Genomic DNA, 25,472 nt, shown 5'->3' with positions numbered 1-25,472 from the left:
TTCTTGGTGGATAAATTTTTTATCTCCAAAAGTTTTAAGTACAAAACAGTGACAACAAAGATTTTCACATTTTGTGCATCTTTGGTCACTTTCACCATTTGAATGAATTACTCTTCACTTATGATTTTCGTGTGAACTTCCCGGCTCTTCACCCGTAGTTTGTTGACCTGGGACTCAGCAATGTCAGCCCGTTCCTCTGCCTCCTCCAGCTCATGCTGGATCTTGCGGTACTTGGCAAGGTTGACATTGGATTGTTCCTCCTGTGAATGGGAATGCATTTAGGCGGAAGAAATGTTCCAATTTCTAGATTCTTAGGTCAATGTGACTTGAATTTCTTTTTATTTAAAAGTGATTCACTTTTGTAAAATTTTTAAAGAAACCTAGAGAAATGTTTTTTAAAATTTTATTTTATTAATTACTTCTATGCTTCTTGAACTCAGATAATATGGAAAGGCAGGTGACATTTTTCTCTGACTTTAAGAAAAGTTAAATATCTAAACATCTTAGAACTACAACTAAATATACCAGGTTTCCAGTCTTTTTTTTTTTTTTTTTTTTTTTTTCCAGGATCCTGAGACTGGAACACAAAACCTTTTAAAAATGCAGGAAGGCAATCTATATTAAACCAAAATACTAGCCTTGACTATAAATTATTGCCACTTAGTTAAGTTTACAAATTAAACAAGTTTATCTTTTCTGAGTGATCTCTGATTATGCTTGAATATATATCAGTGAATTTGAGAAGACTAGTTCAAGTTTATTCTCCAGTATTCATTATTCTTTTAAAAGCCTCTTTAAGAATCTCTCATAGCAATTGCCAATTTACCCAGGTGTTTTGCAACAATCATAGAAGACTCATTGGCAATAGTGTTACAAAGTGTAAATCAATCAAGGTAAAATAAAATTAAAAAAAAAAAAAGAATCCTCCCCAGATGTGACATTCCAATTTGGAACATTTATAAAGCTTAGAATCACTAAATAGCATACCTTGAAAAAACAAAACAAAACAAAACAAAAAACACCTTAATCTTCCTCTTGCAGATGAGGAAAACAGGAACTAAAAATTAGGCAATTTGTCTAAAGTGTGAATGTGAATGTGCACACCTTGTCTTTGTTCTCTCTCCCTTGCTTGCCTCCCCACCACACACCCTCCCCACCCTTTGTCTTCCTTTCAGACATTAGAGGCCAGGGACATAATAAAAACCATCAATGACCTGAAGAACTCACTTGTGATATGTAGCTATGTATATCTATACTTAGGAAATTGTCACTATTTAATTATTATTTTAGATTAATCATGGAATGGGGAAATGAGAGAAGGTGAAGTCCCAAGAATCTACTGATTTGAACACAACTGAGACCTTGAGCTCCAGACTCTTGTATTCAACTATTTACTTGGCACAACTTGTGTATATAATGGCATTTCACATTTAATGTATCTAAAACAGAATTCCTGTTTCCTTCTTGCCCTTCAAATCTGGTTTTCCCCTAGCTCCCCATTTTAGCAATTGTCCACCTGGTTACTCGAACCATAAACCTGATGAATTCCCTTGATTGCCATTCTTTCACCAACACAAGTGCAACCTATTAGCATGTCTTATATTCTTTTTCCTCCAGAACATATTTTGAATCTTTCTATTTCTCTCTTTCTGCTCCATTACTACCTTATCCAAACCACAAAACCACCTGGAAAGTCTCCTATCATGTTTCCCTGTTGCCCCCACTGTGTTACTCAATGATATGTGGTGTTCACCACCTATTCTTCAAAAAAATATTAATCAAGTCATGACTGACCCAGATGAAAACTCTCCCATTGCTTCCCAGTGCCCCTTTGTACTTAGAATATAATCCAGAGGTCTTACTATGGTCTGGAAGATTTCTGTGATCTATCCTTTTGCCTAGTTCTCCAGACCCCTCTAGGCTGCTCTCTTCCTTATTCTTTCTGCTTCTTGAATCAAACTCTTTTACACTTAAAAATTTTGCATTTGCCCTTCCCCTTTCTAGAATATTGATTTGTGTGTGTGTGTGTGTGTGTGTGTGTGTGTGTGTGTGCGCATGTATGCTTGGGATGGAACTTGGGGCCTCCCGTGTGCCAACTTAACACTCTACCACTTTGTTCCATGTGCCATAGAACATTTTCTCTGGCTTGTCAAGTGGTTGGTATCATCTCATTGTCAGACCTTCACTCAGTCATTTTCCTTTGATTTTTCCTTATTTTACTTATCCTTTGTTTCATCCCTTTAACTAAATCAGTCAGGTCACATCTGAGAACTAGAGGCTGCCAAATCACCCCTGCCCAGAGATTCTGAACTTACCGCTTCCTCAGCTTGTCTTTTGTATGCTTTCACCTTTGCTTGTAGTTTGTCTACAAGGTCCTGGAGTCTAAGAACATTCTTGCGGTCTTCCTCAGTCTGAAATAATATTTTAAAGAGTGAATTTCTTGAAAATACAAATATTGCTACGTTTTATTGTACACAGTTTTTAATCTATTGTAGACTGGGTAAGAACCTAGATAGACCAATTTCCTTACTTGGTAAGTGAGTTCCTTCACTCTTCTCTCATGTTTGCGCAGGCCCTTGACAGCCTCAACATTGCGTTTCTGTTCGCTTTCAACTTCTCCTTCAAGTTCACGTACCTGAAAGAAGGTGGACATTGAAAAAAAAGTTACTATCATCCATTTACTTGATGAATTTCTACTTCTTCAAATGACCCACATATTTCTTTTATCACTTTCATAAGCAGATTTTGATGCCCTCATCTAATTGCCCTATTATGAGCTCTCAGACTATAGGGAATATCTCTCTTGCATCTTAGGATGCTCCCATCATTTAGCAATACTAGTTATTCAGAGTTATATGCTGGTTTGGAATGAGATAGGAATACATGTTGATTTGAAGACCTACCCTGGCTTCAAGTTTCTGGATCTGCTTCTTGCCACCCTTCAGGGCCAATTGCTCAGCCTCATCCAGCCGGTGCTGCAGGTCCTTCACTGTCTGTTCCAGATTCTTCTTCATCCGTTCCAGATGGGCACTGGTATCCTGCTCCTTCTTCAGTTCCTCAGCCATCATGGCAGCCTGGTTAGCAGTAAAACAGAATTACTTAATAGCTAAGAGAGCGCAGCAGGATTCAAGTTTATCCACCAATGTGTGGTCCTCTGCTTACATCGGTGATGGCCTTCTTGGCCTTCTCTTCTGCGTTGCGGGCTTCCTGGACAATGTCCTCCATTTCTCCCTGGATTTGGGAAATGTCTGTCTCCAGCTTCTTCTTGGTGTTTATCAGGCTGGTGTTCTGGTTAAAATATCAAATTTAGAAATATTAAATACATGAGAGCAAAGTTAGGATATCCAATACTATAATAAACTCTTAGTTAACTAGTATCCCTTGTTCCATAAAGGATCTGAGTTGAGAATATATTTTTAAAAGACAATTCTGTATGCCTTAGTTCAGATGAACAAAAATATTGTTATGCAGAAACATTGAAGGTTTCAAACTTAATTCTCCACAAAACATTATGAGTACATTTCTAAATAGCACTAAAATCTGAGCAAGAATTTCATCTTCATTCTTTTGTTTTTTTGTTTTGGGGTGCTGGAGATGGAAGCCAGGGCCTCATGCATGCTAGACAAGTGCTCTGCCACCGAGCTATGCCCTTTGTTCTTTATTTACCATTCTACTATTATATTCACCTGGGTGTGAAGGAGCTGGACACGTTCACTGGCATCCAGGAGCTCTTGTTCTGCAATTTTCCTGCTCCTCTCCGTCTGCTCCAGTGTGGCACGCAGCTCCTCAATCTCAGCCTGCAGCAGGTTGGCTCTGCGCTCAACCATGGCCAGCTGTTCCTTCAGGTCCTCCTGGCCCCGGAGAGCATCATCCAGGTGCAGCTGGGTATCCTGTGGAATAAGAGATCATTGAGATACCACATTCTCAGGCTGCAGTCACAGAAATCATCCTGGGTCCATCTTTGGAAGCCATGTACCTTGAGTATGCCTTGGGTGTTCCTATAGTTCCTCAGGGCCTCGGCAGCCATGCGGTTGGCATGGTTCAGCTGGATTTCCATTTCATTGAGGTCTCCCTCCATCTTCTTCTTGATCCTGATGGCATCGTTCCTGCTCCTGATCTCAGCATCCAGTGTGCTCTGCATTGACTCCACGACTCTAATGTGGTTTCTCTTCAGCTGGTCAATTTCCTCATCCTTCTCAGCAATTTTCCTGTCGATTTCAGACTTGACTTGGTTCAGTTCAAGCTGGATGCGCAGGATCTTTCCCTCTTCATGTTCAAGAGATGCCTTAATGACCGCAAAAAGTGACATTAGCAGGGGAATAGAAGTTTGTAGTATTTTAGAAAATAGGATTTAGTTCCTATCTTTGTGCTGCCATGATAACATCTTTATTCCATTGTTACAGAAATGTCTACAAATGTGTTATTATTGTTTTGTATGCTTCTATCTCCAGCTAGATCATGCCCTTGAGGGAAGGACCCTTACTTAACTTACTTGTCTTTGTTTTCACAGTCTCTAGCACAGTTCTTGACACAGTTGTTTTATTTGTATACGTGTTCAATTCTTTATCTTTGTAGAGTAAAAATAATTTTTCATTTTTCCTGATTCAATAGTTCTTGCATTCACTAGAACCTAATGCCTCTTGTAATTGGTTTAGATTATAAAATAAAATGTCTACCTCCGCCTCCTCTAAAGCAGCCTGAAGTTCAGTCTTTTCTTGCTCAATTTGCTTCTTTATTTTTTCCAGTTCATGGATACGTTTCCCTCCTTCTGCAATCTGTTCAGTGAGATCAGAAATCTCCTCTGTTGGTGAACAAATAGAGAAATTTGTTGAAAAAGGGAAGCATTCTTTCAAATCTTTTGTTAAAGAATAGGTAAAATGTACTCACGTTGCAAATTCTTATTTTCCCGCTTCAAGGTTTCAAGTTGGTCTAAGGATTCCTCATAAGCATTCTTAATCTTGAACAGTTCTGTGCTGAGGGAGCGGGATTCTTTTTGAGAAGCTTCAAGCTCAGCATGAGTTTCTTCATACTTCTGTTTCCATTCTGCCAGGATCTAAAGGGCAAGAAACAGTCAAGAAATTTAGGGAGAAAGTTTTATGGGATGAAAGCCATATATTCTGGCAGCTCCCAACCAGAGTTTTAGTGATCTGGGACTGAAAAAATAATTGTGGATGAGAAGCATAGGAGGCACAGGAACATCTCCCTCACATTCAAACACACACACCTACCAGTGAAGCAAGAGCTGCTGAGAACAGCCCTCAGGTGCTTTGAATGAGGCACACTGAAGGTAGCAGGCTCTGGTTAATCATGTGTTGAATATGGAAGCAGAAACTGGGTAGAATACCTTATCGAAGTTCCTTTGCTTTTTGTCCAGGGCTGCACAGGCAGCATTTGTTCTCTCCACATCAATCATGAGGTCCTCCACCTCATTCTGGAGCCGCTGCTTTGTCTTCTCCAAGGAAGCACATTTGGCATTCACAGCTTCCACGTGTTCCTCAGCATCCTGCAGACGCTGAGCCAGCTTCTTCCTAAAAAAATGAAATATCGATAATAGAAGTGAATGACTATCAGTCGATCTGGGTGTTTCAAAGTGGGGACAAGTGAGTGATTTCCACAGGGAGACCTCTTTAACACTTTGCTTCTCAGGTTTCCACTTCTATATTAACTCATTGCTACTCTCCTACACCAAATACTGAAAACTTGAAAATTTCAATTTTTTTGGACACATAGTCTGCCTTTGAGGCATCCATGACAAGTCTGAGACAACATTTATTCTTCAAGGTAGCTGGTTTATTGTTCCTTTTTAGCATATTCATATCTACCTTGAATTAATATTTTTCACGTCTGCCTCTACTTAATTTTAATCTCCAGAGGGTACAGTCTGTATCTTACCAATCTTTGTATTTGTGGGCTGTCATACATATTAAGGACCCAACTATTGGGTACACTGAATTCAAATAAAATACACTTGATTTTGTGTGTTTAATTATAGTTCTTATTTTTGCTGGCATTTTATTAGTCCATTAATTAAAAGAAACTTTCTCAAATCAATATAAATTTTGCTTTGAAAACTCATCTCAGAATCTCTCCTAAGCATTCATCAAAACATTAATTCCAGAAAAATAAATGACTCAATGTCATCTTAAACTTTCTATCAAGTCGTAGGTCTTTTCCTGTCCATATTCTTCTTATTACATAATTCAGTTTTGAATTACATTGAATATTTACTCCTTTATAAAACACTGTATTTTCTTTCTTATTATAGCATTTTCTGTATACATTTTGGTCTTTAACAACATATTTCTACTTTTCCCCTACTATAAATAAATGTACATGTAATCACATTTTTATATATAAAAAAAAGAACTGAACTTTAAAGCTTGGTTGCTTTTCTTCCACATCTATCACCCTGGAGCAGTTATTCCATTAGTGGTTGAGAGGGAAGAGAAACAGGAGAGTGTAAGTAACTTTTATTCAATCTGTACCTGTGTAGATGAAATGAGGTCCAAAGTTCCCCATTTAAAAACTAATTATTAGGCTTCCTCTTATCTTATATCCCTTTCTCTTTCAAACCTCTATGTCATTTCTTTCCCTAGACTATCCTAGGGTATTTGCATTTCTTGTTTAGGGTTATGTCTATATGGGTTTTTTTCCTATTTTTTTTTAGTTTTGGGGGCAGCCCGGATCCTCTTTGCCCATTTAGAACTCATAGCAGATTTACTTTGTTAACAGAGGCATTTCCATTTTAACCAAATCTAGAACATACTTGGCCTCCTCCAGCTCCTCTGTGCGCTGGATGGCATCTGTCTCATATTTGGTCCTCCACTGGGCAACCTCACTGTTGGCCTTGGACATGGCCCTCTGCAGCTCAGCCTTGGCTTCCTGCTCCTCCTCATACTGCTCCCGCAGCAGGTCACAGTCATGGCGGGAGGACTGGAGAGCATGGGCCAGTGCACTCTTTGCCTGGGAATAGACAGATTGGTAACTTAATTTCATATCTTCAAAGTGGTGTGTATTCCCAAGCTCCTGTAGATCACTAGTAGAAAATATGTAAAAGTAAGTTAAAAACAACCACAAAACAACTATAATGAAAACAACAAGTAGGATTTACCTTTACTTCCTCTTCAAGCTGCCTTTTCAGTTCCTCAATCTGTTGTGTGAATGCTTGTTTGCCCCTCGAGAGTTGAGAAACTAATGAGTCCTTTTCATCTAGCTGGCGTGAATATTCACCTGTGAAGACCAAGATCCAGAAAACTCAACCTGACTTTGAAAATTAAAGTCTTTAAAAATAAAAACTGGAGCAGGGAAAGGAAGCCAAGTCTGAAATATGCTGGAGAGCATGAATATAGCAAAACACCAATATCCACTTCAACCCTGATGAGCAAATCTATGGAAAAATGAGAAGTATGGAGAACTTAAAGGTACATACATATTTATGAACAACCCCAAAGATTTCAGATGACATTTAAGATCATATGATCATAATAGAAAGTGAAGAAGAAATCTGTGAAAAGAAATGTAAATCAAACCAACAAAATATTCCAGTGCTTTTTGGCTAAGGCAGTGGTGTTGGTTTTCTTACCACTGAAAATTTGTTGAAACAAAAAAAAAAAATTATTCTATGAAAAGTAGGAGGCTCTGAACAATTGACTCTATAAGTAGAAGTGATGCTTAAAAGAAAATCCTGGAAACATTTTTATATTAAGTAATGATCAGTGGTCCTCCTAAGCCCAAAATGAATTGGTTCTAAATAACTAATCAGTTCCTAAACTGAATGGCATTTAAATTTGTCTTCAATTCTTTAAGTGCTATAATTCAAGATATACACTAGATCATGTTAGAAGAGGAGGAAAACCTCTTAGCACCATTTTTTTTTTTTTACCTAGTTACTTGGAAAGCATCTCATTTGATTTAAATAAAAATCACAAGTTTTATTTCTTTCATACTATTGAGTTACTAGTAAGCAATTAATTATTACTAGGAATAAACATGTTTTAAAAAAGAAAAAACACAAGGAGCTTTTCTTGGGGGCAGGTACTGGCAATTGAACTCAGGGGCACTCAACCAATGAGCCACATCCCATCCCTATTTTGTATTTTATTTAGAGACAGGGTCTCACTAAGTTTCTTAGCACCTTGCTTTTGCTGATACTGGCTTTGAACCTGAGATCCTCCTGCCTCAGCCTCCCAAGCTGCTAGAATTTCAGGCATGCGCCACTGCATTCAGCACATAAGGAGCTTTTTGACTCTTTGAGAATGTAGCTTTTCTTTTCAGGAAATGTACTTCCTGCCTTTAACTAAAAACTTTTTTTTGAACCTTATTATAAAAAACATTTGAATAAATATGAAAGTGTAGAGTTGTTCTGCAACACATATACCTGCCTATTACTCTAATAACTGAAACTACTCCCAATTTCCATCTCATAACCTCTTATTTAGGGAGGTAGAACTTTGGTAGAAAGTTGGACAAGTTAGTAGTAAGAAGAGTAAATGCAGAGACTTTCCAATTTTGCTAATCAAAAACACACAAACTTCACTTAATGCTATATGGCTGAGTTGTTATCCTGAATATTGCTTTGCTTAACAGACTTCAGGAAAAAAACAGAAGTAAGAATTCTTGGACCAGCTATTTCATCATTTCTATAATCTGTCCTCTTTACAGTAGGGACACCATCACACAGGCTAATGAGGAAAACAAACAAATAGCTTGTGAAAGCATTTTGAAAAGGGAAAGAGTTACTGTGGGGATATCCTTGGTGTTTGATAACTTTTTGATTAAAATCAAATCTGCTTTAAAATGTTCCAAAACCAAAGGACCTGACTGATTGAACCATCAATTAATCCATCTGTCTATGAAAGAAAGCAGCTACATACTTTCTTTCAGTAATGTGTTCATGTTAGTAGGTTCCTCCTGGTGTAGTAATACTTGATCTTGCATAGCACATATAGGATAAATCTGTCATTTGAGGTAACGGTAAATGGCCCACCTGATTCTGTCTGCAGGCGTGCCCTCTGTGCTGTCAGCTCATTGATCAGCCGCTGTTGCTCCTCTTCCTTGGTCTTGAGCTCACTCACTTGATCTTCTAGTGTACGGCACATCTTTTCAAGGTTTCCCTACATTCAAAAAGTAGTAGAGGCACTCAAGCAAGGATTTGCACCAAAGAAAATTTCAGTAATCTGAAACTTCCATAGCTGCAGTATTAATTTACTTTGAGAATAAACTATTTTTATAAACAAATAAAACAATGAGGACCTTAGATTGTTATAGAAAGAATAATAAGATACATAGTCTAAACAAACTATCACAAAATTACTTGAGAATTTAACATCTTGGGCTGGGGTTGTGGCTCAGTGGTAGAGTACTTGCCTAGTGCATGTGAGGCACTGGGTTCAAGCCTTGGCACCACATATAAATAAATAAACAAATAAATAAATAAAGATATTGTGTCTATCTACAACTAAAAATATATTTGAAAAAAATTTTTAAAAAGAATTTAACATCTTTACTAAATTGTATTCACTGTGATGTGAGAATAATAATACCTGATTCAGTTCATGAGATATTTGTGAGAAGCAAATTATATTGTCTCTAAGGGAAAAATAAAAAGCCTAATAATCAATGTGAAGTGTTTTAAAAATCTCAAGTTGGATGTATTTTTTTATTTGAAAGAGTCTAAGTTTTCAGCCTCCATATTATTTAGATTTGTCTATTGTTGAGTAAAGAGTGAGCAAGTTGGGGTTATTCCCCTGGCCCCAAGTCCCCTAGCTTACATGACCCAAGTTTCTTTCTGCCAATTACTAGATCCTTGAAAGTTTCACACCTGTCCTACAGAAACCTCTTTGAAACTTAAATCATGATTATACCTTGGATTTGGAGATTGTCTCCATGTTACTAGCAAGGTCATCAATCTCCATCTTCATCTCACTCTTCTCCTTCTCCAGCTTCTGCTTGACCCGCTGCAGGTTGTCAATCTGCTCACCAAGTTCAGCCACACTGTCCGCATGCTTCTTCCTCAGGGTGGCCGCAGTGGCTTCATGCTGCAGGGTTGCTTCCTCCAGGTCCCTGCGCATTTTCTGGAACTCAGCCTCTCGCTTCTTGTTCATCTCAATCTGGGCTGAAGTGGCTCCGCCAGCTTCTTCCAGTCGCTCGCTGATCTCCTCCAGTTCCCGAGAGAGGTCAGAGCGCTGCTTCTCTGCTTTGGCCCTGGAAGCCCGCTCTGCCTCAATTTCCTCCTCCAGCTCCTCAATGCGAGCCTGAAAATGATGGTAAATACAAACTGAGTTTTTAGTGTCAGTCATTTATTTTTCTTGTTGAATTAGATTGATGGAAATCATGTACTTACTTGTAACTCCTTGATCTTCTTCTGCAGCTGCATACCAAGTGCCTGTTCATCTTCAATCTTGCTTTGCAGATTGCTCATTTCAAACTCTTTCCTATTGGAAAAACACTTTATGTCAGTCACAGAAATATTAATAGTAATTTTAGCTCCTGAAACTTTTGTCTCTTGCTGCTTACTTTTTAAGTTTTTCATCCAGTTGTTGCTTGTCATTTTCTACATCCATTGTGGATTCTTGGGCCAATTTTAGGTCTCCCTCCAGTTTTCTCTTTGCCCTTTCTAGGTCCATTCGGATTTTCTTTTCTTGTTCCAAAGAACCTTCAAGCTAAAAGTTAGTAATACATGAATATAGTTACTAGAGTGGCCTCACTTTTTGTCTCAGGTTGAACTTTTAAACATTTCTACGTATCTTATCAGCAAATTGTTTTGGTTGTTGTTTGAATTAGGAAAATTGTCCCATCAATTCCTTGCCTGTTGATATTTACCTAGTTTAAGGATTCAGCATTTAAAATGTGAAGTGTGCTAACCTGTACAACAAACTACTAGTGAGACATCATGCCTTCTATATCTCCCCATTGGAATCCCTTGTAGTCAGTACCTCATGACATGGGATGGAGACCATTGCAATATATTTCCAAACCATGATCTTTGTTAATGTTTCCCTCACTCAGACATTTTCAATTGGTTTCTGATATCAGATCATATTTAAAGCCAAATATGTCTTCCATATTTTTTTGTTCCTAAGAGACTAAACTTTAATGACCATTACTACGTCTTTATTGTTGCTGTGTTCCCTGCTTAGAATACAATTCTGTTCCTCATCCTCCCATAGACACTAACCTTTCAAGCATAACCAAAGACCTGTTTTTGTTTGCACAGATTTTCTTGATGGACACACTTACCTTCCTTCCCCTTAATTCTTTTTAACCAAATTATATGTTACAGCTAACTGTCATTATTGACTTTTTAAAATTTCTTGTGTGTACATCTTGGCCCTTGCAGCAGGGATTATGTTCTATATTTTTTATTCATAGGAAGCACTTATTGAGTACTCATTGTATCATAAGAATGCAAACCCATGCTTGCCTAGTTATAAAATGAAAAACTATTTTCACATGTTGTTAGGCTTACATCATCCACTTGCTGTTCAAGCTTGATTTTAGCTTTGGTCAGGGTGTTGACTTTGTCCTCCTCTGCCTGCAGGTCATCCAGGGTCTGCTGGTGGGCCTCTTGGAGGGCCTTCTTCTCCTTGGTCAACTTAGCGATGGTTTCATCCAGGCCTGCCATCTCTTCTGTGAGGTTTTTCACCTACGGAGGTTAAGAAAGAGATGAGCTCTGCCACCTCACTAAGAACCTGTATGTAGTACAACAGAGTACGCTTCATACCTTGTTCTCCGTGGCATGCTTCTCCTTTTCAACCTTGGCCAGTGTCAGCTCTAGGTCGTCAATGTCTTTCTTCAGTTCTGAGCACTCATCTTCCAGTTTCCTCTTCTTGGCGGTCAGCTCAGCATTGATCTCCTCCTCATCCTCAGCTCTCTCAGTCACCTCTTTGATTTTGGCCTCAAGCTGAATTTTGGTTTTGATCAGCTGGTCACATCTTTCCTCTGCATCAGCCAAGCTATCTGCTTCCTATGGAGAGACAATAGACACTTTTAGATTTGGGTTCCTTAGAAAGTATTAATATTGTGAAACCAAATATGCAAATTATGTTTAAAGACATTGCATTTTTTTTTAGCCTTCCACCACTCAGAAAATACTAATTGACCATTTATTATAAAATTGGAGTTTAAATAAAGAAATTTAAATCATGTTTCCTGGTGAAATTATGATACCATTTCATTTGCAATAACCTATGTTTAATGTGCTGGCATATAATTTCAGATCAGTTTTCTTTGTTTAGTATTTATTTTGAGAAAACTTTAGTATATGAAGAACCAGTAAACAAAAGACTCGTGTATTTAGGCAGTAGCTGAGGGGAAAGAGTGATATCAGGAAAGTGACTTAAAGGGAAGACATGTTCTCCAGTGACAGAATAGTGTGGAAGAACTAAGAGGAATGGTACATGTTTAAAAGCTGATATTTGAAGAAGTAAAAGGCATGCTTCTCAAGAGAACAAAGAGAAGTTTAAAAACAAAATCTGTGACGCCTTGGAACATGTTTCTTGCTCAAAGTTGTATCCCTAGGATCCGTAATACATAAAATATTTACTAAAATGGTATTTGATGGAGTGTTGTTGGAAAGAGGTCATACTATGCCCAAAGGAGAAGAGAATACATGATTCGGAATTAGATATTCCCTTTAATTATCTCTTGATTCTTGAAGGTATGATGACCCTTTCCTCAATTTGGAAAATTCTACTTTATTCAAAGTACAAGAAAATTACAGACCAACCTAGGTATTTATAATTCATCTTTCTTTTAATTTTCAAACTATGTGTAGAAAATCTATAGACCCAAGGGCCCAATAGATTCCCCTTCTGAATTCAGAAATCGGGGTATAAACTTTAATGTTTCTCTTATTGATTTTGGTGTCAGTTTTGGGTCAAATAGTAGATTCAACAGTGACCCTTTTTCAAATACTTTTCCTCAAGCCTCTGAATATTTATTGGGTCTTCAGAGAGAGACTATCAGTACTGTGTCTCATGCTTTACATAAAAATTGACATTATCCCTAGAATTCCTTGCCATTATCCTTGCCACAATCCTACTCTTTCAGGCAGTAGAAAGTTTCTAAAAATAAAACTGAGCAGAAAGTTTCTAGGGAACTGGAGATACAACTCAGATACTGGTTTCAAGTTGATGTGTTTTAGTTACAAATTCTCTATCTTCATTGACTATATTGGTCTATTTTTCTGCTTTTATTTGCATTTTTTCAATAGGGAAAATTTTAGGAAGGTAAAATCTTATTTCCTGTTCAGGATTCTTCCAGGAAGAAAAACTAGAGGAAAGCAAGGATTTTTTTGTTTGTTTGTTTGTTTTTGCTTTCTGGACAATAAGGAATCCTCGCCACATTGATTATTAGTAATGTTGTACATGAAATTTTATAGAACATTCAAAGGAATTGTGAATTAGAAAAGACTGATAACCAGACCCTCTGTTATATGAAATCTAGACCGTTCCTTGGTGATCACTGAACTGAAATTTTATGATATTGGGGGAAAGATGGGTTCTGATACTCACAGCTTGAACTTGGAGTTGTAGGTCATTTTTCTCTTGCATCAGAGCAACCATTTTTTCTTCTAGTTCTTTTCTTTTAGCCTCAGCCTTTGCAAGGCTTTCTTTAGTTTTTTCAAATTCTTCCTTCATGTTGGCCATCTCCTTCTCTGTCTCTGCACTCTTGAGAAGGGGCTTGATCTTGAAATACAGCTTCATCCACGGCCAGTGCTTGACATTCATGAAAGCACGGACGTTGTACTGGATGCAGAAGATGGACTCTCTATAATAGGAACAGAAATGTTCAACATTAGATTATAACAAGAATCAGAATTTAAAATCCTAGGATGATGGGTTAAGTAATATTATCTTTGCTAATACCTTCTCTCCACCATCTTCTGGTACTCCACTCTTGCCAAGAACCCTCTGCACATGGCCTGGGTGCGGGTAATCAGTTGGGCCAGCTTGTCATCTCTCATCTCCTCTAGGAGCCCCAGAAGACCAGCTTTGAAAAAGACCTGTGTGTGGGAAGTGTTGCATATTAGAAACTTTACATAAATTTCAAAGGGATAGGAATATTATCAGATTGAATTTAGAGAGTATTACCTTGGTGTGACCAAATTTATACTGGGTGTGGTCAACGTCAATGGACCCAAGGAGCTTCTCAGAAGCCTTCTTGCTATCAATGAATTGTCCTTCGGGGATAGCACTTGCATTTAGTACCTTATATCTGTTTAAGCCAAACAAATAAATGATATAGTGATATCAAATGTATGATAGCTGTTGTCACCCACAAGAAATCTTCCTGCCATAGGAACAACACAGCCATAGGGTTGTCTAACATAAACAAGAAGTCATATCTACTCCTGTATCTATTCTCTGTATATTTGAAGGACTGTATGCTTTTTATATGTCCATAAATAGTTTTTCTCTTTTATTCAATTTTCATAGAAGGTATGAAGGATTCTTCATTGAAAAACTAAATAAAAGAATCTCTTAAAATAATTCACATGAAAACATCTGACCTCTGTTTGAAGTCTGCATAAAGGATTCTGCTTGGGAATCCCTTCCTACAGATGCGGATGCCTTCTAGCACACCATTACACCTCAGTTGGTGCAGGACAAGTTCGTGCTCCATGGCACCTAAAAGAAAAAATGCATGTGCCATATTTCGTGGTCTACAGCAAACACACTGGGATTTGTCTTGATAGATATCAAAAGTATCTTACCAGGAGTTTTGGTTTCATTGGGGATGATGCACCTTACAAAGTGGGGGTGAGTGCTCCTCAGATTAGTCATCAGCTTATTTAAATTCTCCTGTAGAGTCATGAATATTTGGTTTTAAAATGCACTGTTTTGTACTTTCATATTTACAGACATAATGATCCTGTTCCTTGACATTGGTTCAGTTCTATTGAATAGTGTCTACATTTGAGTTTTCAAAAGGGTTAGCTCTGAAATTTCCACTTTCCCAACATGTGATTTGGTATTTTTGTACATTATATGTGTTTTCTATTAGCTTTGAAGTGGTTGTTCACTGTCGTTGCATCTTCTAGCTTATGCTGTAAATTTAGTATGACACTCTAAACATATGGATATAGTCCACCTACAGCCTTTTTCCTAGATGTATGGTCTGGTTTTAGTAATAATTAAAGGTTTTCCTCCAGCTCTCCCATTTCTTTCTTTCCCCAACTTTCGGTTTTGTCTACCTATCACATGTGTACTGCTTTATCATGTATTTATGTTATAGATATAGAGTTGTGCCCCCCTGTTGATGTCAAAGAAAATAGCCTTTTAATATCTCACTTTGGGAACTGACAGAAAACTAAAGGCTGTGTTACCCAGGGTAAGACATTTTCCATTCTATGGAAATCCTCCAGTTAGAATAACAGAGCTTCCATTTTTGGGAAGGAATTGTCAAAAGAAGAATAAGTTTTCCTTAAAGAACCATTTCTTATCATATCTGTTTTATTATATTTCCTTCTTTTGACTCATCCTCCAATTCCCATCACTATTCATGTCTTTGGCTTTCAAAAGCTACTCATTTCAGTGCTATACTCATATATACTTAAGTACCTGAATCACTTGAAGGCCCCCAAAGGCTCAAGCAAATCTAATTTTATACTTAATCCTATACCTATGGGGACCTTCCCAAACCCCAAAGTTGAATTTTGCCAGCTGATACTTTTGTCATTCACCTGCATCACTTCTTGGCTCTCCTATCTTATTTACTGAGACTTCTCTTCTAAACTATCCAGAAGCTCCCTAAAACTCAGTTCTGCCACTGTTGACTGACTCATCTCCCTGAGTCATATTCAGTTCTAGAATCCTCACAAGATTATATCCCTTTCTGCACACAGTGAAGTAAAATTTAATGTCCTGTATTCAGTTAGAGAAAAAATGAAGTTTATACCCTGAAGAGAGCAGACACAGTCTGGAAAGAGGAACCCTTCTTCTTGCCACCTTTCTTTCCACCACCACCACCAGCCTCTGAGGGGCAAAGAAAGCACAAGCAATTATGAGACACACTTTCTCTGCTTACGTTGTATGTAAAAGATTGACTTATTGCAAATTACCTGCTTCAGCAGCAGCTGCAGCTCCAGAAAAGAGGTAAGCTAGAGTTTTCATTGAAGACTTCTGATACAACCCAACCACAGTCTCATTCAGGGGGTCCTTGTTCTTGTCTAGCCAACCGGCAATGTTGTAGTCCACAGTGCCAGCATAATGGATCAGGGAAAAGTGGGCCTCGACCTTGCCTTTGGCAGGCTTGGGCTTCTGGAAGTTGTTGGACTTTCCAAGATGCTGTTCATATAGCTTGTTCTTGAAGGAGGTGTCTGTTGCCTTGGGGAACATGCACTCCTCTTCCAGGATGGAAAAGATGCCCATAGGCTAGAAAAATGAAAAGAAACAAATGATGTATGAGTTCTGTGTACTTATAGAAATAACAGGTGACATTAATGATCCATTTGACTAATTCATTCTTTAATTCCATAGAGTTAATGAACTTATCTCTTTGGTCAGAAGTCACTAATTTAACAAATATCTATTGAGTGCCTATAAAGAATGAGGTGTTATGTCAAGTTTTAGAACATGACAGAATAAGATAGATGAGGGCTGGGCTCTTGTAGAGTTTGTCTTTACCCCAAAAGTCCTTAGAACAATATTTCTCCAAGTGTGGCTTGAAAGTTAGCTACATCAGAATCATTTGCTAACAAACGCAAATTCCAAGACCTCGTCCCACATTTGCCAAAGAGGACTTCTAGGGATCAGAATAGGGAAATCTGCAGTTGTCTTCATGAGTCTTTGGCAGAACCAGAGTTTGAAAGCCTCTGTTTTAAAGTACTAGAAATTCATACATCAAATGTTAGTAATAATGAATCTAAAAGTGCCAAAGAAATAAGTAAAAAGTATTCTAGTCAGAGCTATGTTTTATAAAGAAAGATGTTTTTAAATGTAAGACTTTGTACTTCAAACTGTGGTTAGGTATGGAGTTATGGACTTTATAGAAAATATTCAATCTCCTTTTACCAGAATACCTATCTCTGAGTTAATAAAACAAGGAATTTTCCTAATTTTGTTTAAAAATAAAAATATTTTATCATAGTACATACAAAGGTTTTGTGATTTTTTTACATGCTATACAGTAGTATAATCTGTGGTCTGAAAAAAGCAAATGAACCTTCTCGATGAGCTCAATGCAGGCAGCCAGGTCCATCCCGAAGTCAATGAACTCCCACTCGATGCCTTCCTTCTTGTACTCCTCCTGCTCCAGCACAAACATGTGGTGGTTGAAAAACTGTTGCAGTTTCTCATTGGTGAAGTTGATGCACAGCTGCTCCAGGCTGTTGAACTAAGTAAGTGGAAAACACAAATTTAAGTTAAATTTATAACAAAAGTTTACCTTTGAAAGGGGTTTTCTCATTTGGGTAGGCTGACTGCCCTCCTAGGATGATAGATTTTGTCCTCCCATGCCAAGCCCTTACTAAAATTTCATCCAGTTTCTATCAGTCCACATACAGAAAATGTTTAGAAATGTGTCCTCTGGATGAGATACTTCAGAAATACTGATGTCAGGTGAAGGACCAAGAGTAGCCTTATTTCCTATGCTAGGTAGTATTCTTTCCTAGGCAGACAAATTTGAGTTTATTTACAATGCCATTTCCATTCTGTATACCTTGGTATTTCTGAGGTTAACCTAATATTTAAATGTCACTTCCCTTAATTAGTCAGATCGGAATCTTAAAGTCTTTGAATTTTTCATTGTGTTTCTCATCACTTCTTTGATGCTACCTTTGCCTTCATCATCTTTTTAATCATAATCATCTTAAACATTATGTGTTGGGACTATGCTAAGAGTTTTAAATTAAGAAATCTTATAACTGCAAAATGATCTCAGAAATGAGTGTATTATCTGAAATGCAAGATGCTTTACCTATGGGGACCCATTGAAATTGCTCAATGATCAGTTAGATACCATTCCCCTTATCACCAAGTTAGGAATTGACAGAGTTGGAGTTTAAATTCAGTTCGGCATCATTTCAAAGTTCATGCCCTTTTATGGTCTTTTGGACCTTTTTCATGTGTCAGTTAAGTTTATAGATCTTTTCCATGTATGACTATAGCATGTATGATTTGTAGAATTTTCTGCTACAAACTTTCTGCTAACTCACATCAAAGATCTCAAAGCCAGCAATGTCCAAGACCCCAATGAAGTACTGCCTAGGCTGCTTGGTATCCAGCTGCTGGTTGATGCGGGTGACCATCCACAGGAACATCTTCTCATAGACAGCTTTAGCTAGAGCACCCACTGCATTGTACACCTTCACAAACATAGTAATGTTTGTTAGTATTATTAAAAAAACATGGCATGGAGGCCTGGGATGGATGTGATTCATTGAGATCATGCACTCACCTGTTGCACAGTCTGACCTTTGGTGACATATTCATTGCCGACCTTGACCCTGGGGTAGCAGAGGGCTTTGAGCAGGTCAGCAGAGTTCAGACTCTGGAGATAGGCTGCCTTGTCAGCAACTGCAGAAACATAATTCAGATACTAAATATGACCTACTATGGGCCCCACCATTCATAGAGAGAGAGAGTATTGAGTGAATTGTATTATCAAAGATCTATGTGAAGGTAAATTTGTGTATGTTCATCCAAAGCTCAACTGTAAAAGAGATGAGTTTGGATTGGGCTTTTTGTCCTATATTCTCTCATTAAACCCAGATAGAGATTGGTTTGGTACCTTCAGTGCCATCTGGCTCAGCTTGCTCCTCACGCTGCTTTTGCTTGAATTTCATGTTCCCATAATGCATCACAGCCCCTGTGAGTTTATAGATGGACACTCTTTCATCAGAAGTGAAACCCAGAATGTCAATGGCACTCTACCAGGAGAGATGAAAGGACAAAAGTTAGAAAGACATGAATTTATTTGGGAGAATTTTATTCTTAGCCACATTTACAGTCAGCCGTTATTGTCATTTTTATATGTAATGTGTAACTTACATCTGTGGCCATCAACTCTTCTTGATCATCAATGCTGGGCACTGTGATCTCCCCCTGACTGACGAAGGCATAGTCATATGGGTTGGTGGTGATCAGGAGCATTTCTGGGTACATAGAATTCAGGATATATGCTTTAGTTTAGATAATATTAGTATAATGATTAATTTCTAGCTGTGTATTTAAGTTTTTTTCTTACCAATTAGATCTGGCTTCTTATTAGACATGATTTGATAGAAAATATGGTAGCTTCTTTCTGCCTTTAGCTGGAAAGTAACTCTGGACTTTTCCAGAAGATCTGTAATGGATAGTAAACATTGAATTGGGGAAAAATTAAAAAGTGCTCTGGAGTGATTTTAGAGCTTGAGGTCATTAGTTAAATCTTATTGAACCCTTGAGAGTTCAGTTGAATGTTCCCAGGAGGTACCACATATAATGTCTCTACAAATATCACTGCAGTTTCTCCTATCATCTCTAGAAAGAAAGTGATACCTGCTTGGCAGAAGACATTATTCACTTCTCATACAGAAGAACCTTGACATTTGGAATGTAATTGAGTCTTGAGAATGCTCCTTCCCCAGTGTCCTCTGTCATTCTATTCCAGAGGGGCTACTGAGAGCAATATAGTAATCAAGGCTCAGATGAGGAGAAATCACCTATCTTCTACACATAGGCAAATCATTTGCACCAAATGTTACTTTTTTTCCTGGAAAAGTCTGAAATTAGTCTGAAAACAGGATACTATGGACAACCCCAGTAGTTCCCAATGATTTCTACAGAATCATTAGCTCATACCTGGAGTGGGTCAAGTATGTTTACTTGAGATAAGACTGACACTACCACAGGCATGTTTGGCAGAAGACAAGGATTTTATAGGCTTTACTCTCAGCAAGAGCTGCAGAGTGTTCCTCCAAACCATCATTTATCATTCTTGAATTCCGTTTGGAAGGTCTTGTTACTCACATGTTTCAATATCAGCTGAAGCTAGTTTCCCCGTAGTACCAAAATGGATCCTGATGAATTTACCCTTGTAAGTTAAAAAAGATGATGTTATATACAAAACTTGGAAGTAGACAAGAGAGATGTATTTGAAATAATTTAAATATGCTTCCTCTGGTATCTAAAGGATGAAAAAAATCCTTCTGTGACCAAAAGACTTACAAAGCGAGAGGAGTTGTCATTCCTCACGGTCTTGGCATTGCCAAAGGCCTCCAGTAGGGGGTTGGCACTGATGATTTGATCTTCCAGGGTCCCCTACAAAGAAGAGAGCAGTTCTTGCATCTGGGGCAGGAATTTCTTACCTGAGAGTCCTAACAGAGCTTGGATTCTGATGGCGAAAATCAGACACACCTGCATTTTGCCAGAAGTTGCCTCCTCCTTCTTCTTCTCCCCAGTAACTGCAATTGTTGCAAAGTACTGGATGACACGCTTGGTGTTCACAGTCTTCCCTGCACCAGATTCTCCACTGTCCACAAAGACCAATGTACATGAGAAAATATACATCGTGACAAATGAAATAATTTCCACCACTAGCATTTACTGCCTCATGCATCTAGGTATTTTTATATCTTTCTGTCTGAGAGTCTTCTAGATCTTTTTCATTTAGGCTACAAATAGCTCATATTATTTCTCTTGCTTAGCACTGACAAGTAGAGAAATTCATTCATTATTCACTTAAACATATTTCTTGAGTGCTTAAAATGTTCCTAATTCATTGCTAGGTGTTGAGATCTGGTTGTGAGAGATATACAAAACAGCCACTCAACAATTACATAGTAAATGAAACATTAAGTAAGAAACTGTATGAAATGTGTAGGTGTTCTTCAGTTTCCTTAGACTGCAGATGTCTACATCTTTGAAGTGATAGACATTTCCTAAGTAGGACTTGAAAATGTGTCACTGGTGTATTCCCAAACCACTCTACCTCCAGAAGGTTGTGGACTGTTCTCTGTCCTGAATAGGATCTGGTCAGGATCAGAGAAGGCAATTTATATCCCCAACTTCCAGGGAACTCCTGTGAGACTTTTGGGACTGAACTAGAAAATGAGATAATTTGGGGCATTTTTATTTTACATTCTGACTCAATCTACATCCTTACAATAAAGTTAAACCATTATCTACTTTCTGACTGATCCTGCCATTGTGTTAGTATGAGGGCATTCACTAATTTTTTGCCTTTTCATTTGTCATTTTTTTAGTGAGAAAAAATACCAATAAGTCTCTGAATAGGAGTACATACGTGATCAAGATAGACTGATTTTCCCGATCTAGAAGAAAAATAGTGAACAATCAGTATATGTATTCAATACATAAGTGAAAATTTCTATAGGGAAACAGGACATATGAGTATATAAGTGTCATTTCTGATGGTATTTTCAAAATATTATTGTCAAGTTATACATGGTATTATTCTTCAGTCAATTAAGTTGGGAGAGATAAAATGTTGTCATATTTTAAATTTCTTAAGTCATCACAAGAAATGAATCCTGTTGTTTTAATGTAAAGAATTCCATATTCCAAAGCCAGACACATCCCAGAGTTGCCATTTGTAGATTTCAATGGCATGCTGTCTACTGATTAATACATGTCACTGAAAAATGCATTTTATGTTATGGGTTTGGACTATGGTTTGACAAACTGAAATAGTATCCTGCAAGGCAGGATGAGATTTAATTTCTAAATGAGTCAATTAGCCTCAAAATTAAAAATCCTTTTTTTCTTCCTGTAGCCACAGACTAGAACCTTAATATGACTGACCTTCCCAAAAGTGTACCATGATTGTGTTAAAGAAAGATCAGATAAGAGAGGGTGCCTAAATCAAAATGAAATCCTTTTATGAGGGAAAAGAACAACTTCAAAGAGAAGCTATCACCCCTCTGATAACTTTTAAAAGATGATGATACTTTTAAAATTACATAATTGATAATCAACAATAAAAAGGAAATAAAAGGATTTAACATGTATTTTTCTTTTCTATTCAGACAACATATGATTCACATGTTACTTAGTCTTACTCTTACTATTTAAATATATAAAATTGCTAGTATGTTTCTAAGCAAGAAGCCTATAAACATATTAAACAGGGATGACGCATTAGCAAGTTCTGGTAAGTTCAAGGGATAGAGAGTTGAGTTTTAGTTCCAGTGTTGATAGCATATACCTCTCTGTGCTTTGATCACCTCTTCTTAACAACCAGAGAATTGGATTAGAATATTTCTAAGTATCTTCTTAGCACTAACGTTTTGTGATAAAATAATTCATATGAAAACCGGTCTAACCACTCACCAGTCAGCATGAACTGATAGGCGTTGTCAGAGATGGAGAAGATGTGGGGTGGGGCCTCCTGACGCTTTTTGCCTCGGTAGGCTGTCACCACCTCTGCATTATACACTGGCAGCCACTTGTAGGGGTTGACAGTGACACAGAAGAGGCCTGAGTAGGTCTGCACCAAAAGAGAAAACACATTTTTTTTAAAGGAGTATGATTATTTGACAAGAAACTTGATAATTTACTCTTTTTCAAAAAAAATTATTAACTCCATATGAGTAGAGGGCCATAAGAACTCACGTAGATCATCCAGGCTGCATAGCGCTCTTTGAGGTTGTACAGCACAGCAGGCTCGTGCAGGTGGGTCATCATGGCCATGTCCTCAATCTTGTCATATTTTGGAGGGTTCATGGGATAGACTTGGTCTTCTTTCACTGTTACAGTCTGTTTAGTAAAACAGGAGAGACTAGATCAGAAAATAATGGTCAGCTAACCTAACCCCAAATGAGGCACAATTTAAACAATCTAATCAGCTACAGATGTTTTACTCACAGCTCCAGCTTCAGTCTTAGCTGTCACCTTCCCCCCTTCCCTGCTCTGCACTGTTGCCTTTACGAAGGACTCCTTAGGGTCCACCACAAAGACTGAGGACTTGGCATCGAAAGGCTTGTTCTGGGCTTCAATGCGCTCCTTTTCAGACTTCCGGAGGTAAGGAGCAGCCTCCCCAAAAATGGCCATGTCAGCATCGGAACTCATGGCTGCAGGTTATTGCTGGCAGCCCAGTTAAGGACCCGGCCTCCTGGCGCAAGAAGAAAAGAAATTATAGAAATTCGTAAACTAGACCATTAGATCCATCACATTTTTAAAGAGTTTTTTTTTTGTTTGTTTGTTTTAAATTCACTGACTGTTGGGTGCTTAGCATTGCATTGGGTATCACCATCTCTCTGGCTTGGATGTAGGTGAAATATCAGTCTCCTTGTTCTGCACCAGTGCTGACAGCTACTTAATCATGCATTTGGAAAGAGAGATTTGTTTCTGGCTCACCTACTGGGAGATCTATCCTGACTAATCTCTGTGTTTCATTTGTTATATGTATTGATCTTTATAAGCTGCCTATCATTGGTTTATGCAGAACCCAAAGCTAAGATGACAGCATGATGCTGTGGGGTCTTTCAAGCATGATTTTTATTTTCCCCATTGGATTATAAGCAACTTGCAGGCAGGGTACACTCTTTACAGCATTCTTCACACCTCTAAAAACACATGCTGGATGCAGAGAAGGGCTCAGAGCTGGCTTTCTGAAGTAAAAGAATGATAAGCATATGTCGCAAAAATTTTAGGAAGTATTTTGTACATGGTAAAAATGTTTTCATTATAGACTTTGGAGTTACAAAGATTAACTAATATATAAGAGAGTGGAATTGTGAAGAGATATGTTTCACATTGTTTTGTTGAGGAAATAATTTTATTATACATCAGTTTATTCTTTCTTCATAATTTTGACAAACCCAGCTTCTTCATTATTCCTTAGTATTTCTCAAAGATTTATTTAAAAATATCTTATATGTTTCTTACCTTATTACTAATATTCTCAAAAAATTTATAAAAGGTTTTCCTTTCAAACTCATCTTTTGCTTCTTTAACTAGCATTCATGAATGCTATCCATGATCATCATATATATATTTATAATAATAATATACCTTTTCCAATAAAACTCACCTGAATAAACTATTTCACATTTTTCCATTCAAATTACATGACTTATCTAAACACATTAAAATGATTTGTCTTGCTGGAAATCATTTTAATAGTGTATTTTTTTAAATTTCCATTTTACAGATTGTGAAACAACATGGAGTTAAGCAACTATTCCAAGGCAAGGATTCAGGTCATTCATTGTATCCATTTAGACATTGTCTCAGTTTTTATATTGTATAGTGCTGGGTAAAAACTGTAGCATAGAAAGTTCACATTTTCTCTATAAATGAATAACCCTGTGAAGTATTGCACCGCACTTTATACTCACTTAAAAGACAAACTACAATGCTACAAATAAAAAAAAAAACTACACATGAAACTCTTGAAGACTGAGAAAACATTTTCATATATTGCAAGGATCTGAGTTAATTAGACACAGTTTCTAAAGTCCTCAGAGTTTTTAAAAGGAGCATGATCAGTCTTGAAATTGCAATACTTTTATTTTTTAGCACCTACTCCATGCCACATCCAAACCATTGCAGAAAATCTCTTGCACTCCAGGAGGAATTTTAAAAAAAGGAACTAGGCTCTTACCTTTAGAGATGAAACCTTTCAAGTGGGTCAGAACTGTAAGAAAAATAATAAAATTCTTTTGATTAAATTCTAATGATTATTAATAATAGTACACTTCTTAACTGGGAACCAGGAAATGACTGGGAAGACTACAACATCTAATTAAAATTGCTGTGGGGTAGGTTGGTGCTTCACTGGCAAGGCTGCCAGGGACAGTGGGAACCAGGATGTGTGGCATGCATGCAAGCAGCCAGCATCCCTTCACGTCCTCCAGACAGAGCTCTGTCCTCACACACTCTTACCTTGAAGCTTTATGAGGAAAGACAAGTCATACTCATTCCAAGGGTACTTTTATAGGATCAAATATGGAAAACACGTAACCTCCTCCTCTTTCTTAAAACATATTTGGCAAAACATGTTTTTGGCAAAGAAGGTCTCCAAGCCTAATTCCCCTCATATTAAAGATGTTTGGATATAATTAGAAATATTTCCTCTCACATTGGGTTAAGTATATGAATCAATCTCCTATAAATAATTTGAGTTGTTGGCAATCTGAAAGTGATCTGCCCTTGGAATAATGTAAGGTGTTGTTTCAAAGACTGCTAAGTTCTGGAATGCCTGGACTTTGTTGCCTACTGCTCTTCTGTTTCACTGAGTAGCTCGTGTGAAGTCTTTTCAACTGTCTGACAATTGTAATATTACACTGGAGAGGAAAGTTTTTGCTCTTTAACTGAATATCATAAAGAGATTGCTGGTTCCTCCCAAGAAGACATTTTTTTTTGCAATGCATTGTGCTTTTCCAATGATGCCTTGAAACTTATTTTAAAACTTGCTTCATGAGGAGCAAAGATAGACAGCTTCTTTTGTTTCCGCCAGTTATTTGCCTCTTATTCTTTGTGAAATCATTCCATTTCCACTTCGGGCTTGCTCCAAAATTGCACTGC

General features: G+C 37.6%; 1 protein-coding gene across 1 annotated transcript; it reads right to left on the bottom strand.

Moving 5' to 3' along the window:
• Myh1 (myosin heavy chain 1) lies at positions 1 to 24,875 on the bottom strand. The gene is made up of 40 exons (XM_047547110.1): positions 24,831 to 24,875; positions 24,550 to 24,582; positions 22,809 to 23,055; positions 22,557 to 22,700; positions 22,275 to 22,431; positions 21,229 to 21,256; positions 20,340 to 20,454; positions 20,151 to 20,243; positions 19,953 to 20,016; positions 19,189 to 19,287; positions 18,993 to 19,096; positions 18,733 to 18,871; positions 18,400 to 18,518; positions 18,158 to 18,307; positions 17,167 to 17,337; positions 16,064 to 16,376; positions 15,901 to 15,977; positions 14,717 to 14,804; positions 14,513 to 14,630; positions 14,094 to 14,217; positions 13,869 to 14,005; positions 13,515 to 13,770; positions 11,723 to 11,965; positions 11,468 to 11,644; positions 10,516 to 10,661; positions 10,343 to 10,433; positions 9,864 to 10,253; positions 8,987 to 9,113; positions 7,112 to 7,230; positions 6,767 to 6,963; positions 5,345 to 5,528; positions 4,888 to 5,053; positions 4,677 to 4,801; positions 3,977 to 4,285; positions 3,687 to 3,890; positions 3,163 to 3,288; positions 2,904 to 3,074; positions 2,531 to 2,635; positions 2,316 to 2,411; positions 1 to 260 (listed from the first exon to the last, which is right to left on the bottom strand). The coding sequence occupies exons 3-40, from the start codon at positions 23,010 to 23,012 to the stop codon at positions 108 to 110; spliced, it is 5,829 nt and encodes a 1,942-aa protein (XP_047403066.1). The 5' UTR covers positions 23,013 to 23,055; positions 24,550 to 24,582; positions 24,831 to 24,875; the 3' UTR covers positions 1 to 107.
• Between the last annotated feature and the right edge of the window lie 597 nt (positions 24,876 to 25,472).

Source organism: Sciurus carolinensis, chromosome 3 (genome assembly GCF_902686445.1).
Source record: "Sciurus carolinensis chromosome 3, mSciCar1.2, whole genome shotgun sequence".
In the NCBI taxonomy this organism is placed as follows: domain Eukaryota; kingdom Metazoa; phylum Chordata; class Mammalia; order Rodentia; family Sciuridae; genus Sciurus; species Sciurus carolinensis.
This window is presented reverse-complemented; position numbering and strand designations above follow the sequence as displayed.

Excerpts from the sequence above, each read along its gene's own strand:
- Myh1 (XM_047547110.1), bottom strand. The coding sequence starts at position 23,012 with ATGAGTTCCGATGCTGACATGGCCATTTTTGGGGAGGCTGCTCCTTAC. Across the intron at positions 18,872-18,992 it reads AAGAGTTGATGGCCACAGAT|AGTGCCATTGACATTCTGGG; the intron begins GTAAGTTACACA and ends CTCTCCTGGTAG. Across the intron at positions 15,978-16,063 it reads TGCAGCTGCTGCTGAAGCAG|AGGCTGGTGGTGGTGGTGGA; the intron begins GTAATTTGCAAT and ends TTTGCCCCTCAG.